The 16237-nt window shown below is 32.4% G+C and overlaps 2 protein-coding genes across 2 annotated transcripts in view; one reads left to right on the forward strand and one right to left on the reverse strand.

The window, feature by feature from the left end:
* Nucleotides 1-1212: 1212 nt before the first annotated feature.
* LOC107443531 (kynurenine formamidase-like) lies at nt 1213-4932 on the forward strand. The gene is made up of 3 exons (XM_071185334.1): nt 1213-1401; nt 1549-1601; nt 3790-4932. The coding sequence occupies exons 1-3, from the start codon at nt 1213-1215 to the stop codon at nt 4379-4381; spliced, it is 834 nt and encodes a 277-aa protein (XP_071041435.1). The 3' UTR covers nt 4382-4932.
* The window catches only part of LOC107455712 (adhesive plaque matrix protein 2), a gene marked incomplete in the record, with an annotated part of 39364 nt that continues 27987 nt past the window's right edge, over nt 4861-16237 (reverse strand). The window contains 4 exon segments of the mRNA XM_043054487.2: nt 4861-5167; nt 10009-10099; nt 11944-12002; nt 15133-15199. Of these exon segments, the coding sequence (XP_042910421.2) occupies nt 5116-5167; nt 10009-10099; nt 11944-12002; nt 15133-15199 (269 nt within the window).

Here is a 16237-nt window from a genome sequence, read left to right on the forward strand (position 1 = left end):
GAAATATAAATAGCAACCCTCGTATGTGACATAATCAGTGGTCGGAAGTAGCACACTACAATTAGTGAAACTACTGTAGTCGCTAATTTTATATTCGTTTGTTGTGTAGGGTGACAAAAAAATATAGTTTGTAGAGATTCTTGAAATCTATTTTTTTATGTTCATTTAGTAAAGGAACAGGAATCTAACGCAACTAATTTATAGAATTTGATGGGAGCAGATTTTCGCGGTTTTGTTAGTGAACGCAATTTAAAATGTCCTGTGACTGTGAGAGAATTGTGCATTCAAAGAGTCGCATAACTAATAATTAAGCTAGCGATAACGAATAATTCATAATTTATCAGTTTGGTCATACTTTCGCACACATGCGAATGTATGCTTGTGAAACGCAGATGTCATTTCAAAGGTGGGAAACATATTTTCGATGTCCTAAATTTCTTAGAGGAAATAAAAGAGCATTTAGAACTTAACAAAATTGCTAATATTTGATGATATCCTAACATTTCTCAAATCAAAACTTCGCTGTCGAGAAATCATAAAATGTTGAAGGGCTACTCAACAAATTGAAATAATAATATCTCAGAATACAAACTGGCTCGTGTGAACAAGAATAAATATTTTATCATAATTCCTTATTTTTAATGCAAGCCAATTTTTCATTCAAAGCATTTTTGAACATGGCAGTAAATTGTTTTCTCCAGCAAAGTTCACCTCCTTAAAGTAATGAAGTAGTTGCTATTTCGAAAGTAGTTTGAAGTAGTTGAACTACATTTGAAAAAAAAAGTAGTTGTAGCTGTAGTTAACTGCATATGTAATAAAATAGTTGTAGTAAACTACAAAAATGTTGTAGTTTTTCCGACCGCTGTACATAACAATACTAACTGTGTATAAGTTATTTGCACAAGGTAAAACAAATTAACTTAAGCATACACTATCTACCAATAAGTATTTGGACACGTGTGATTGAAAACAAACTTTATTCATAGTCAATAGTTGGTGAACAATCCGGGGTATACTTTCCACAAGTCCTTGTGTGACGGCTTGTGGTATTTTCTTCCACTCGGCTAGGAGAAGACATGTAAGTTCCTTCACCGATTTTGGGCGGGTAGTATACCCCTTAGTTCGGCGATCCAACTCGTCCCAGAGGTTCTCGATAGGGTTCAGGTCTGCGCTCTGAACCGGCCAGTTAATTCGATCAACCTCATTAGCACCATGCCAAGCCTTGGTGACCCTCGCAACATGACAGTTGGCATTGTCGTCACGGAAGTAACAGGGGTCCACCCCGTTAAACTGCCACAACGTAGGAAGCACATTTTCTTCCAAAATAGTGCAGTAGGAATCGGCGTTGAGTTTACCATGAATGGAGACCAAGAGTCCCAATTCATATTAGGAGGGCGTGACGTATCTCAGGACCGCAGATAGAGTCATTTGCATATTGGTAGGTAGTGTAAATCAAAACTATATAAGAAATGAAATAACTTAAAATTTCATTTTTTTTTTTAAGAATTATTTGTTGCCTTATCATGTAGATTTACATTATAAGTTTAGGAAAAGAACTCTAACGTACCAAAAAGTGGATTGACTAAACTCAGTTTCAAAAGGTACAGTATACAAATTTAGCGAAACAAATTTTCAATGAATAAAATGAATCGAAAACTAATCAAAAATCTCAATTAGTTACTTAATGCCGGACAGATAATTTATCATAGGTTAACTTGAAAAAAAAATCCTATTTCTGTCTAAAATGGTTCTTATTTTTATTTATTTAGTTCTAAAATTTCAAATACTGCAATAGGGTCTATACTTAGAAATTAGAAAAATTCTCGTTAAATTGAGGTGATTGCTCAATGCTAGTTCATGATTAGTATTATAACTGCATATTGCTTTCAGATTTTTTTTTTTACTGAGAATTAGAAATATATGTTTATCTAACGTTGATTGTTTAACTTTAAAAAACTTTCTTTCTCTTCTTTTTGTCGTAATACAATGCTCCAAATGTTTATTCATCTCTATTTTCTTCAGTTTAAAAGAGTTGTTCAAAATTTTGAAATGATTTTACAGCATTAGAACTAGGCGGTATTTTAAATAAAGTTTCTTAGTCTGAGTCAGTGCCTTCCTTTTCATTTCTTTGTTTTCAAAATTGTTTTCAGTATTTTTCATGCTATTTTTCTCGTTAATTCCTACCGGAAATGAAAAATGTGACTGAAAATTGCAATTATGAAAACCTTTTACCTCGCTATTAAAAATAGAGGAAAAAAAGCTTTACCATTTTTTCTGCCCCCTTCCTCCGGGAAGTTATACATTTCATTAAATGAGGGTGTGCATTTCGTCAAGGCTTTATGAGAGCCATCCTGGCCAAGTAGTGACCCACCAAATATTCTGTTTAGTATGGAAGTGACGATTTAAATCTCGTCCAAATTTCGTAATTGCCTTCTCTAATTTGCTCTATCTGTTCTTCTACATAACAAAGGGTTATAAACATTTATTGAACAAGCAAGCCTGCTAATGTTTGTATCACTAATGTAATATTTATGTTTCATATTAAATTAACAAGAATTTTTATAAATGTGAAGTCATAGCTTAAAAAGCGTTATTTCTCTATAAAATACTCTGTATTTTCATAGAGAAAAGTTCATCACTTGCGTGCAAAACTTTGGTAGTCCTGTTAACTTCTTTGAGATGGTTGAGTCACCTATGCATTCTTAGGGTGGCGACATTAAAGATGAAAATGATGTAACTGATAACAAGTTTTTTTGGGTAGAATAATAGTAGTTTGACTTATTTAGTTCACCTAATCCAATACGAAAATTATATTGTTAGACTATTGCATTCATTAGATATATTAAAATTGAAGTGAAAGAAAAATAAGAATGATAAGCCCACATGCAATCTAACAATTTTTATTTTTTCCCATCAGAAGTCTGTTCGAATGCTCGACCGTCCCGAAGAGGTTAAGCAACTAATCAGATAATAAAAGGGAATTTGTGTGATTTTTCAAGTTCTGCAGGGAGGCTAATTGTTCCGTTTTCTGTATAAGGTTTTATTACGAAATAGAGATTTACAAACCAAACTCTCCGAATAATGGTGAATGTCACCCTCTCTTTAAGAGGCTCATTAAAAGATAATTACAAAAAAGTCTAATTTTATTAGAATTTATAGTTTCCGGCGGAGAAAAAAAAATACTAAATTTTTAAACCACTAGAGAACAAGATTGTTGACAAAGCGGAACAAGTTGGCATCTCTGTCTTGATACTTGAAAGGTGTTCAATATACAAGGATGATCAACTTAACAAATATGCATCTATCATGCCGTGGTGGGTCAGTGGATAGAGCTCTCGCCTCAAAATGAAGTCACCCCATGTTTGAACACTAACGACGGCTGGTCGATAAGAATTCTGAACCCGGTTTGCACCGACCACAGTGCTAGCTTAAAATATTCTCAGTGGTAGAGGGATAATATGTTGGTATTATCTTTCCATCAAGCTAAACATGGGAGGTTTCCGTGGTTTCTCTGACCATGTAAGGAAAGTGCGGATTAATTCCATCAAAAAAACTTCCACGCATTCAAATTTCTTCCAATATTTGATCCAGGAGTTTCCGTGTCTTCTGGATTGGTTTCAAAATCACAAGTCTTCGGAAATGAATTGAAATTGAAATGAATTGAATTGAAATGAAATGAATTGTTGAAATATTGGTAGTTGTAAGCTCAAATCTGGATCGGCTATTTAACGACGGTTATAGAAAAGTGTCTTTGTCTTTCATATAATTTTATTTTTTATTTTATTTTAGGGGTCAATATGAAGATTTCTACACCTCTACGCACACTGGTACGCACATGGATGCTCCGGCACATGTTGTCAAAGGAGGGATTACCGTTAATGAGATACCAGCCCAGTCCTTCTTCGGGAAAGCAGCTGTCATAGACATAACTCGAAAAGCATCACTTTGTCCGGATGCTGTAGCTAACGTTGAGGATGTCAGGAACTGGGAACGCACTACACAAAGGAGTTTGAATGGAACTATAGTTTTATTGAACTCTGGTTGGGGGCAGAAGTGGAACGACCGTGATGCTTTTTTCGGCACCCCAAGCGATGACCCCACAAAACTGCACTTTCCAGGATTCTCAGAAGAAGCTTGTAAGTGGTTAGCAGAGAATAGAAGTGTCATGGGAGTAGGCGCTGACACCGCGTCCATTGATCCAGGTACAAGCACACATTTTCCATGCCACGGTTATATTCTAGGGCGTAGGTCTTTTATTTTAGAAAATGTAGCCAACGTTGGTGAAATTCCAATTGCAGGTGCAATGCTTTATGTATTTCCTATGAAAATTGGTAAAGGTAGTGGAGCACCAACTCGAATAGTAGCATCGGTGCGCACTTAAAAATTGATGAACACGAGCAGTTTCAATCCGAATATCTAAAGATTTTTCAAAAAACTATGAAACGAAATCTTGTAGCACAATTAAGAATTAAATTTTTTTTTTTCATGAAACTAAATTAATTTTCTGATATTTGTCAAAAAGGAAATAAATTAATTTTGCTTTCAAAAAATTTGTATCGTACTCAATACATTTATATACAACGTTTGAACAAAATAGTGTAATTTTATTATATATAAGCAATAAAAATGTGTAACAGTTTCTGTATTAATGAAATTAAGTAGTTTTGGAATGTTTGTCGAAAATGAAGTCAAAAGTACGCTTAAATTAGAAGTTGTATACAAATTTTTAAATGTGAAAAAAAAAAGTTTCTTCAGAAATCTAAGGAATCAAATTTGATGAGGAGGGAATTGAGAACATAAAAAATTTCCTGAGAAAACAGAAAAAGGCTGTAAGGCAATTATAAAAAACAGAAATCGAACTGTTTTTGTGTCTTTTATTCTGCTTGCCTTTCTAATTTTTATTAAATTTCTATAAAAGTTTGTTTTCATCTATGTGTTTGCTGTTTTGTTTACTTCATTTTTAACAGGGTTTTGGTTTGAAAATGTATATTAAGGGCAGTGATAACGAAATACCCTATATACATTCCAAGAGCAATCTGAACAGTAACAAAAATGAACTCTTTTCTATGAACAACATATGAATTTCTTGAATATTCTTAGATGTCCGCATATATCTCATATGAGATTTACTTTTTCGGGATCTTGAGTGAACACCTTACTTTTCATTCTGAAATTAAAAGAAGGCGAAATTAAAACACTTTTCAATGAAAAAATTTTCTAAACTCAGTTTTGATGCACATTTCAATATGGGTTTATTGAGTCATTTGCTTATTTTTATTTATTTAATAATATAATTTTTATACAGCAATTAATAATTTATAACAATGATTTATTTTTTACAGCATAGTTAAAGTCGAATTTTCCAGATTAATAAAAAAAATGCAATAAAATGTAATCATAATAAAATAAATAATTCACAAATAAGTGCCCGTGTTTTAAATATTTATATTCCCAAACCCTTAACACTTATAACTATTAGTGATGAACAACAAAATAGAAAAAAAGGTCTTGTTTCAAATGAACAAATGTTTGATTATATGCCAACAAAAAAGGCTCTTTGGTTTGCGTTTATAAATTCATGCAGCGTTTTTGACATAAGTGATTCCCTAACAGTGTCTATAAATTTAAAAAGAAATAACTTTATAAATAAATAGTAAAAGAAATAACCCCTAAAAAGAAATAACTTTTAGCAAGGTTTGAAATGTCATGAGTTTAATACAGAATCAGTTATAATCCATGAGTCCGAAAAAGTGTACATAAGCTATTGAGAAAAAGAAGACAGTACAATATATATATATATATATATACTAGAGGGCTCCGCCCCCTGCTCACTGCCGCTCGCCAATCCCCGATAATTGCTACGCAATTACATTTTNTGACCCATATATATATATATATATATATACTAGAGGGCTCCGCCCCCTGCTCGCTGTGCTCGTCAACCCCCGATAATTGCTACGCAATTACATTTTTGTTCGCTTCTCGAACAAACTTAAAGTCATTTTCCTGGCAATTTTTCATCCTCCAACATCCCATAGAGAGAATATGGTTGGATTGTAAAATGTCACAGGTGCTTATTATAAACATTATAAACTAGTATAAAGCAATTTTAATACAAACAATGTTACAAACTTAGATAATGCGAGGAAGCAATATTATTTAGCACATTACTAAATGGCATTAGCCGGTGATTAATCTCCGTATTCGAAGCACGCGTGGCAGAGCCTAACTCAAATCATTGTTGATCTTATAGGATGCCGGACGCTTCCTATATGGTGCTTCATCTCTACCCCCCCCCCCAGGNTAGCCGGTGATTAATCTCCGTATTCGAAGCACGCGTGGCAGAGCCTAACTCAAATCATTGTTGATCTTATAGGATGCCGGACGCTCCCTATATGGTGCTTCATCTCTACCCCCCCCCCAGGAATTTAAATTTTAAACTGAAAACAATTAAAATTTTAACAATTGAAAAAAAATTGAAAAAAAACGTTACAATATGGCAAACAAATTAAAATATGTAATATTAATAAGTTGAAGCTAAGTAATATTTCAAAAGCAAATACCATTGCAAGTAATTGCCCAATTAAGTTCAATACTGGTAACTGACAAAATATTTTAGTTTCCATATGTAACTGAAATTCGACAAATTAAATTAAGCAATTCAATTTTTTCGTCATACTGAATACTAATAAAAAAAATATAAAATGAAATTATTATTATGTTATCAATAATCAATAAACATTTTTGTCAGAATTGTTATGAAAAAATGGGTAGACTATATTTGAGGATGCCCCTTGATTCTCGCCACGTTGAAACCTAATCGTGATTCTAATAGGTTTAGATTTCAGCTTTATTTTTAAATGTTCAACAGTATGTGTAATTTCAGAAGTCCGTCAGTTCTACGTTGGATACCGACTGGTGAGGTTACTTTTGCTTATGGTCAATAAGATCGAAGGTATGTGGGCAGTCATAAAACGGGACCCTATAAAAAAATGTCACCACCAGGCTGTACCATAGACGCCATTTTCGATTCGCATTTCACCGAACTTATGTGGTGATGGAGGTTCACAGATTCTATTCATGATAAATTTATATAGTATCTAACTGCTATTAGAAAATTCTGTGCACCTAAATCTGAGGATATTCAAGCTTAATGAAGAGGTGAGTTGTTGTTTTTTTCCTTTTCTTCTTGTGCTTACTCTATTAATTTTTGCTTCGATTCAAAATTAATTTTATTGTGTTAATTAATTTTGCTTATAGTGGGTTCATTACAATTTTATAAAGTTTTGGCCGCCATTCCGGTTACCACAGTGTTCTACGCAAACAAGAATGGCGCCAAACATGAGTCGCCAATTTCGCCAAGGGGCACCCTCAAGTATATTTTAACCGAAAAAAATAAGGTGAAAACAATAAAATTAAAATTAATTACAATAAAGCTCTGAATATTAACAAAACCTAGTTATGTACATTTTTCATTGATCTTTCTTTTCACACTATTTTCTAAACCAATGATTTGCTCTTTTATGCATTATTTAAGTAATATCTAAAACTAGGAGGCTCCGCCCCCTGCTCGCCAACCCCCGAGGATTGCTACGCAATCCTATGTGGTTCACGCCGTGAACCATGGCTCGCTGCGCTCGCCAATTAACACAATGTTTTAGCACAAAGACATAATATATTATCATCAAAGACATAGTATTTTATCATCAAAGACATAGTATTGTACTTATGTAGAAGAATTCTACCAATGTTCTTATTGGCTTTTAAAAAAGTATATTAGCTATTTAGATTGTACATGGTGAAAAAATCAAAACATTAGCTAAATAAGAAACATATTAGCAAAATAAATTATCAAATATTGCTTCACTAATATTCTGCATTTTAAAGCGTGAAAATTCAATGCATAAATAAACGCGAAATATAAAAAAATTCAATGCATTCAATACAAACACTTAAACGTTTTTTAGACGTTTAGGTAGCTCCCAGTAGAAAAATATCAATTCAACAGCGGCCTTTTAAAGCATTCTCACTTCAATTAATTAATTAATTCCTAATTGAGTTTAAATTAAATATTGTCATGTTTTTAGTGCATGAATCTGAATTGAACAACCTGATAATGCTCACTCTGGTTATTGTTATCTGGTTGCTCACTACGTGCTCTTGCGCGCCGAATCCAATCAATTAAAAATGAAAACTGTTGCCAGCACGAGAAAAGAAATATCATCGGTTTTATTGATACATACATACATACGTACGTATTAGCGTTTTATATAATATAGATATGAACGGTTAATTAATATTTCTGGTTGAGCAGTTTTTTGAAAGTAAGTAAAAAACAATTAAAAGTAAGTAAAAGATATTCATGCCTAAGATATTCACGGTGATTCATTTTATATAACAAAGATATGAGTATTATAAAGTAAACTCTGATAATAGAGGAATCTACATATTTCACACATTCAATACAAAATAGAAATCGCAACAAGATTTAGCTGATAAGTTTCGTTGTAACGCTTCTGCAGGCAGCATTATTAGAAATTATTACCTTTTACACACACATGCGTTCTCAATTTTGATTGGATATGTGTTATCATTCCATTCTCTTCTTATATATATATATATATACTGGGAGAGAGACAGCCGCATGTGCGTTTATTTGCCACTGTATTTTTACCTGACTGTTTAATCGTTACTGGGTTGGGTAAAAAGCTAAAAATTCGGTGTTCCGCAGGGCTATAAGCGTAGGGAGCTGGTTATGCAGAGAAGTAACGCATGACAGGTTTTTGAAAATTATTATTTAGCTTTTCTGTAAAACGTCCTTATCAAAGCAGACCAAATTAACAAAACCATTGACGCACCTAGAATTAATTATTCTCTCATGTATAATGCAAGCTAATTTCTTTTTCAAATCTATTTAAAATATCGATGTGATTTTAGTACTCCAGCAAAGTTCATCTCCAATAAGAAATAGAAGTAGTGACTACATTATAAAAAATAAGTTGCAGTCTCTACACAAAAAAAGGAGTTGTCGTAAACTACATTTGTAACAAAGTAGTAGCAGTAAACTTCGAAAACAATGTAATTTTCCCAACCTCTGACCGTAGTTTATTTATTATTTTACTACCACTTGGAAAAGTCATTCTCGATAAGATCAAAAGTTGGCAGGCTAGCGTGAATTAATTTTATAAAGTACAAAATAAATATCATACAAAATGAATTCCTCAGGAAGATCATTGGAGCCACCAGATTTTTAAGAACAGAAGTCTTGAGAAAAAACTTCAAAGGTGCCAGCATTAACGAGTATATCGCGCAGCAAAGTGCCACATTCTTCAAGGACGCACTCAAATGTGATAAATGTAATTACAAAAAAAAAAACTTTGAACTATTGGAGGACAATATAAAATAAATTCCAGCGACTGCATTCTTCCTATGGGTACTTTCCAAAAGATTTGGCAAATAACTGCATATGCTATGATAATTTCTCCTTTATTTCAAAATTGGCCAGAATATCTCCTGTGTACCTCGGGGTTTGATTCCCTGGGGAAGTCGAGGCAAGAGACCATTGTCATTTTACCACGTTTATATAAACTTGCCTTCGTGTATGTCTGTCCGGGTGGAATTTTGCAATCGATTTTAAACTAACTTCCCGACTGGCCACAAACTTGTGGCGAAATCATCGTACTTGATTCTAAAAGTTCATGCTCTGGCGAACCTAAAATATGCAATCTACGCTCTACGCTCAAAATAATTTTTGTTATCTATTTGAACTGAACTGAAGTTCAAGAAATAAATCGTGGTCATCNTGAAAATGAAGAGAAAAAAGACATACAAAGTAAAATCAAAGTAAAATTTTCGAGATTGTCTTTTGTTGTCGATTCCATTATTTCAAATTAGTATTACATGTCATTAAGTTCTAAAATAAATTCCAAACACGCGATGAACATAGAAAAACATTTTATTCTGGAGGAATTTGTACTTTCGAGATATATTAATAAATATAACCATTACCTTATTAAAGTCCGCCAACAAACTATTCCGAACATAGTTACTGCAGTCATTGATATGGTGATAGCAAATATAGTTACGATCAGCTCGTTATCTGAAACAGAGAAACAAAAGTATAAAAATAATAAGTAAATATTATTAGTAGAGTAAAAATAGGACTTCGTCTGCGCAGTCAAAAATAAATAAAGTTTCCCATTGTGATCATTTGTTATGAACACATTTTTAGGAAAAAGTTACTACTGGCAGGGTATCTTGTTGTGGAGAAGACTTTAACCGTTAACGGGCAACACGCTTGAGTATTTGTTTGTAAAAATGATAAAAACTCATTTTTTGTTTATAATTTATAACGATAAATCGAAGGTATTTTTATTGGCTTAAATATATTGTTAGGTCTTCCTAAAAATTTTGCTTATGAAGAACCCATTCCATTAAACAAAAATGCAAAGGAAATTAGACCGAATTTTAAAAAAAAATAAGTTGCCAGAAACTTGATAAGATTTGTCACTTTTTGCAATTTTCTATGCATTTTGAATTTTTACAGAACTATGCTAAAAATGAATAACAGAGGACTACTCTGTAAGCTTACTCTGTTATAAATACACAATTGGTTCAGAATATACTATGAAACTACATTCTTAATTGGTTATACACAATTAAGCATTAAATTTATATTTTCAAGTATTCAAGCGGTAATAAATAGAGCTTTAAAAAGTAGTAAATATTACTTGCAAGCTGATTAATTTTATATTTTTATGCTTGCTAAAAATACTCCTATGATATAAGAAAAAATAAATAAAATGACAGCGTAAAATTAAGCCATACATTTTAGAAATATCGATTTACTGATATAGCAACATATTAAAGGTGTAATAGGTTGCTATAATCTCAGTGAGCATCTAAATTTATTAAACGGTTGCAATATTTTTTTAAGTGGTAACACAGTCCATAAAAAAACGTCCCGTAGACCACAGGTAGAAGTTAACGCCAAAAAAAAATTCTACTGAAGAAAAGCATTGGAAGAAGAAACTAGGATGAATGACCGGTAAAAACTTACCGGAAAAAAGTACCTCAATAATTATTATACAAATTTAGCGCTCGATTCGATTCGGCTCGGGTTCAATTTAACTGAATAATTATTCAAGAGTAATTCTATAATGTTTTTTAAAAAAATAATCTTCATAATTTTAATATGTTAGTTGTTGACGTATGACCTTTCAGCAAGATGGGTGCCATTTATGACCAAGAATTAAATTTTAGCCACACACATTTATCACAGTCCGTTTTATAGAGAGGACACATTCACTCACCATTCATACTTTCGCAGATCGTAATTTTAATCTCAACCAGCACATGATCTATCCCGATCCCGAACTCCAATAGGTATTCGTTATGTGAATTTTGAGGTCTTTGTGACCCTTACAGATTTAGCGTGCACCATTCACCATATTATCCATGGGGAATCTTCACCCGGCGGTGATCGAACTCACGACTTCTTGGACATGGTCCCAATACCCAACTAATCAGAATGTCCTGGCAACTCAATGTGCAATAAATTTATTCTTGGTAAATTTTAACATACCAATGCAATAAGCAATTTTTTGTAAATGTAAGTAATTGATTTTTTATATATAGAAAAATTAAACTATAAAAACGTAAGATAAAGTACTTATCGTAAACTTTGAGCTCGGTCTTAAAATCTACAATAACGAACAAATCGCAATAAAAAGTGTAATAAGCAGCCAAAAAACATGTTTGATGACTCCAAGTAACATATTACTTAATTTACATCTAGTCTATCTTTTCGCTAAAAGGAACTAAGGAAGGGATTTAGATAGAAAGTGCTGCTTTCTGCAATGGATTTTTCACATATAGTCGAAGGATGCAAAGAAAAAGCTTCGCAGCTCTTCTGATTTCTACTAATTCTCGGATTAAACTTACCACGTGATTCTTCCAATGATTTTTTATCACAATGTTTTCCAGTATAGTCAGCAAAACACCTGCAACGACAAAGATCATATTTAGGAAAAATCATAGAGATCATATTTACAGTAAAAAGCATAGTTATAACAGCAACATTGGATAACATTTTTCTTTTCTGTTGCATGATATTTTTGAACAGATGTTAGATGCTTTTGCGTCTCTGATATCAAACCTGTAACCGGTTTCTCTCCACAAGCTACAATTTTTTTCGCTAATTAATTAATAATACATCACTAACCAGATTTTTTTTTGAAATTACCTCCAGTAATTATTAAGTGTCCCCACTTTTCCGCTGTTTAGGGAGAGGTACGACGAAGGCGATAGTAAATTTTAGTTTATGATGCGATGCGTTACAGTCATAATATTTTTGCCTTCAGTTTCGTTTTCAAAAATAGACAATTGTATAAACCTATAGGGGAGAGTGGGGTCAATGGTAACAGGGTACGATTGTAACAGACAAAAATTTCGAGTGTCGGGTTCTAGATTTGGTTCCTAGGTGGCGCATAAGGTGTATTTAATAAATCTACATATACACCCCTTCTGGCAACCATTTTTATGTACTTTTGAAAGAGTTACATCACAAAAGATATTTTCACGCCACGTAAGCACATTTTTGGTATTAGAATATTATATTGTAACAAAGCAATTTTGTTTAAACAAATAAAAATTATTAACCGAATATGTGAGTGGACACCTTAATTAACATTTCAATAAAAAAATTAGTTTTGTTAATTAACTAGCATTGTTTTTAACAAATGAAACTGAAATGGCGTCTTGGGGACGATTGTAACAATAGGTAAAGGGAAGATTGTAACAGCTGAAAATAAATAATCTTATGTTTACAAACCATTACTTGACTCTTTTAGAACCACCAATAGTTTCCTATATTATTTATATTATGTTGCATGTGCATTATTTTATTTGTCACCTTTCACAGCATAAATTAAAATTTTTAACCCCTTAAAGTTAAAAGTTTAACCCTTTAGGTCTCTGCTCATTATTATTTTTACTCCTAAAATATCACTACTATTTTGATCAATAAAAAAATATATCACAACTATGATAATATGTATAATTAACTATGTTTTAGTTGAATTTATGAACTGTTACAATTGACCCCGTAAGTGGGGACAATTGTAACAAGTGCACGACTGTCAAAAATTGTTAATAACTAATATAATAATATTTAAAATCAGGTATTTTTTTTTTTTTCTAGTAGAGGATAGTCTACTTTACTCGTCTGTCAATTAATACTAATAATATATTGGATTTTTTGTTAGTTAAAAATAGTTAAGTAAAAAATATTACAATTGACCCCACTCTCCCCTTCATTCTGTATAGCATTGTACAGTACGCAAAAAAAAAATGGACCAACCTTTAATAACTTTTGATCTAATGGTCGAACATACCTTTCTAGGACTCTATCTTAATGGTTTGAGGGGGTGACCACAAATATATACTAAGTAATGAGTGCAGACGATATTTTAAGTTACGAAATCAGACACAAAAACGTACTTTCTCTGAATAAATATACCTTTTTCCTGACGGATTCGAGTTTCTCACCCCCAAAATATTAGGGGTAGCTGCAATTTGGGAAATATAGTCCATACAATTTGGTCAGGAGAACGCTCCAACGTTTGGACCCCTTAATGTTAATTTTACTTTCTGCATATTTCACCGAATTGAAACATTTTTGCGCAAGCTTATAAAATTTGTTTAGTCACAAATAATTCCAGGCAAAAGATAAGTCTTTGTGAGTATTTATTATGTTTTTATTATTTTATTTTTACTGGTCGAAAAAATTTTGAATTGACCTCTTATATCATATTAAACAAAGTATTTTTACAAGGCAAAATACTTTTAGCAAAATTGGTCAAATAGTTCCTGAGAAATCAAAATTTAAATAAATTAAAAATAAAATTTTTAAAAAATAGCTTTTGGAAACAAAACTATTTTTGGATTTGAAATTTCCACACCTAAATTGGATTATAATGGATAAGGTAGTTGTTGCCCAGTGTCATCTCAGTTGATCAGCTCATTAATAAAGTATAGTTTAACCCTTTTTCTGCAGATGGGTGAGAAATACTTTTACCTCAAAGATGATAGAACATTTGTCCTTAAAACTAGGTATTATGCAATTAAAAAAATGAAATCTCATCGTATTAGATTGAAATCAAAATATTTTGATTATTTACACAAGGCTGCTAATTTTCGACGCATTGCGAAAAAAATTTCGGTTGTTAATGAATTTTATATTTAAATGTTTGTTTCTTTGTTTAATATATTTAATTTAAAATTAATTTTGATACCGCTACATGTGATTCATTCAACAGTTTATACAATGAACTACTTTTCTTCCGTTCTATCATGGCATTTGAAATGCAGTGAAAACTCCAGGAAAGGCCATCAAAACCTCTCCTAGAGATCGGGCGATTATCTGCACGAAATCTGGAAAAGGTCAATAAAGTGAACCGTGTTCGAATCCCAGCTTTGGCTGGTCGATACGAATTCCGCATCCGGCTCTCACCGACCACAGCGCTGACGTAAAATATCCTTGGTGTTGGACGGACACTGGGTTAGAGTCCTCTTGCCATCTAGTTACCGTGGTAGGTTTTCGTGGTTATCCTCTCCATGTAATGCAAATGCGGGTAAGTGCCATCAACAAAAGCATTGCACGAAAGCAAATTTCTCCCAATACTTGATCCTGGAGTTCCCTTGTCCTCTATATTGGGTTCAAAATTACAAGGGTAAGGAAATGAACAGTAATAGTCGTAAGTCCATAATTTTGTCGGCTGTTAAACGATGGTTTTAAAATTCCGTATCCGTTGTATCTCATAGGAAATGTAAATGCGATTTCTAATTTGTGTCTCGAAAATATTAAAAATGTTTAACTTTAGCTTTCCAGCTATTTCTGGAACTCAGACACTTCAATTATTCATTGGCTGGAAAATAAGAAAAGTTTATTTGGGCAATTAAAATGTATATAATAAATGATTTTTTGAATAAATGTAATCTAAATTTAATTTTATAAAAATAAATTTAAAACTAAATTTTGAAACTAAAAACATTAAATTGAACCAAAATAAGCCAGGAAAACTAGAATAGAAGAAGAGGGGCAATTAAAATGGGTATAAATTTAAATTTTACCTGCATTTATAAGAGTGGCCAAAGATTTCACATTGTCCATGAATACATTTTGATGCATCACAAATTGCTGGAAAAAAATATATGAATAAAATTAACTTTATTCAAAATACATAAGCATGTCCTAAAATGCTATTACTTTATAGATATGAACCATAAGCTAAAAATCCTTCATTATGTAAGGGTTGCCATGGTTTAAAACAATTAAAAATTACTGAAAATCTAGGGAAAACAAAATCTTTTATCTCCTATAAAACAGAAAATATTTTTATATTATGAGAAACAATCTAAAGTTTAGAACTGTTTTCTTATAACATTTTTAGTGAAATTAGAACCAATGAAGTTTCAAAAAGTTCCATAATATTTTTCTAACATTTGCTTAAAATTATTTCCATGCCGTAGCAATCTATTTATATTGAAGAGCTTATGCGAGATATTGATATAGGCAATTTTTTTATAGCCTGTTAATATGTAAAAGTTAAGAAATTTTTTATCATTTTTTTGCCGAATTTATAAAACCATTGATGTGGCAGGATTCGAAGACGCCACTTCTGCTCTATGGAGTGTTTGGCGAGGCAAGAAGGCTCGGTAGTATCGGTGAACTGCTGAGATAATAGACACTTTATCAGAATATTCACAAGGGTTCACACAACCACATCCCAATTCTGATATGCGTAATTGTAAGAAACATATGCTGCCAACTTTGCCTTCTCTCATCTCCAGCACAAATGATAAATGTGTCGACCACTTCTTTTTTTTTTTGCGTTCTTAGCACATTCATTGTAACCCTTACATTACAAACGTGTTATGACCAGCTGCTCCGGCCTATCTTCCAGATCTCACCAACTATGTTTTTAAGCAGGAAAATAAACTACAGCATCTTGCCTGCACTGTCCTGACTTTCCTTAATCCAGAATATATTTGACTGTTGCCATGACCGACACTTTCTTCTGAATAATAGAAAACGTGTGGTTAATGGTTGTTGAATGATTGTCATCCCATCTCTTACTAATAACTCCGGTCAATAAACTTTAGCATTTAATTGAAGCTATATTGACTGAGGATCCCCGAATCTCCATACAAACTCTGCATGATGTTTCAAACGAAT

The sequence above is a fragment of the Parasteatoda tepidariorum genome, chromosome 9 (assembly GCF_043381705.1).
Source record: "Parasteatoda tepidariorum isolate YZ-2023 chromosome 9, CAS_Ptep_4.0, whole genome shotgun sequence".
NCBI classification, from domain to species: Eukaryota; Metazoa; Arthropoda; class Arachnida; order Araneae; family Theridiidae; genus Parasteatoda; species Parasteatoda tepidariorum.

Excerpts from the sequence above, each read along its gene's own strand:
- LOC107443531 (XM_071185334.1), top strand. The coding sequence starts at position 1,213 with ATGCCAAGCCTTGGTGACCCTCGCAACATGACAGTTGGCATTGTCGTC. Across the intron at positions 1,402-1,548 it reads TCATATTAGGAGGGCGTGAC|GAAAAGAACTCTAACGTACC; the intron begins GTATCTCAGGAC and ends TTATAAGTTTAG. Across the intron at positions 1,602-3,789 it reads ACTAAACTCAGTTTCAAAAG|GGGTCAATATGAAGATTTCT; the intron begins GTACAGTATACA and ends ATTTTATTTTAG.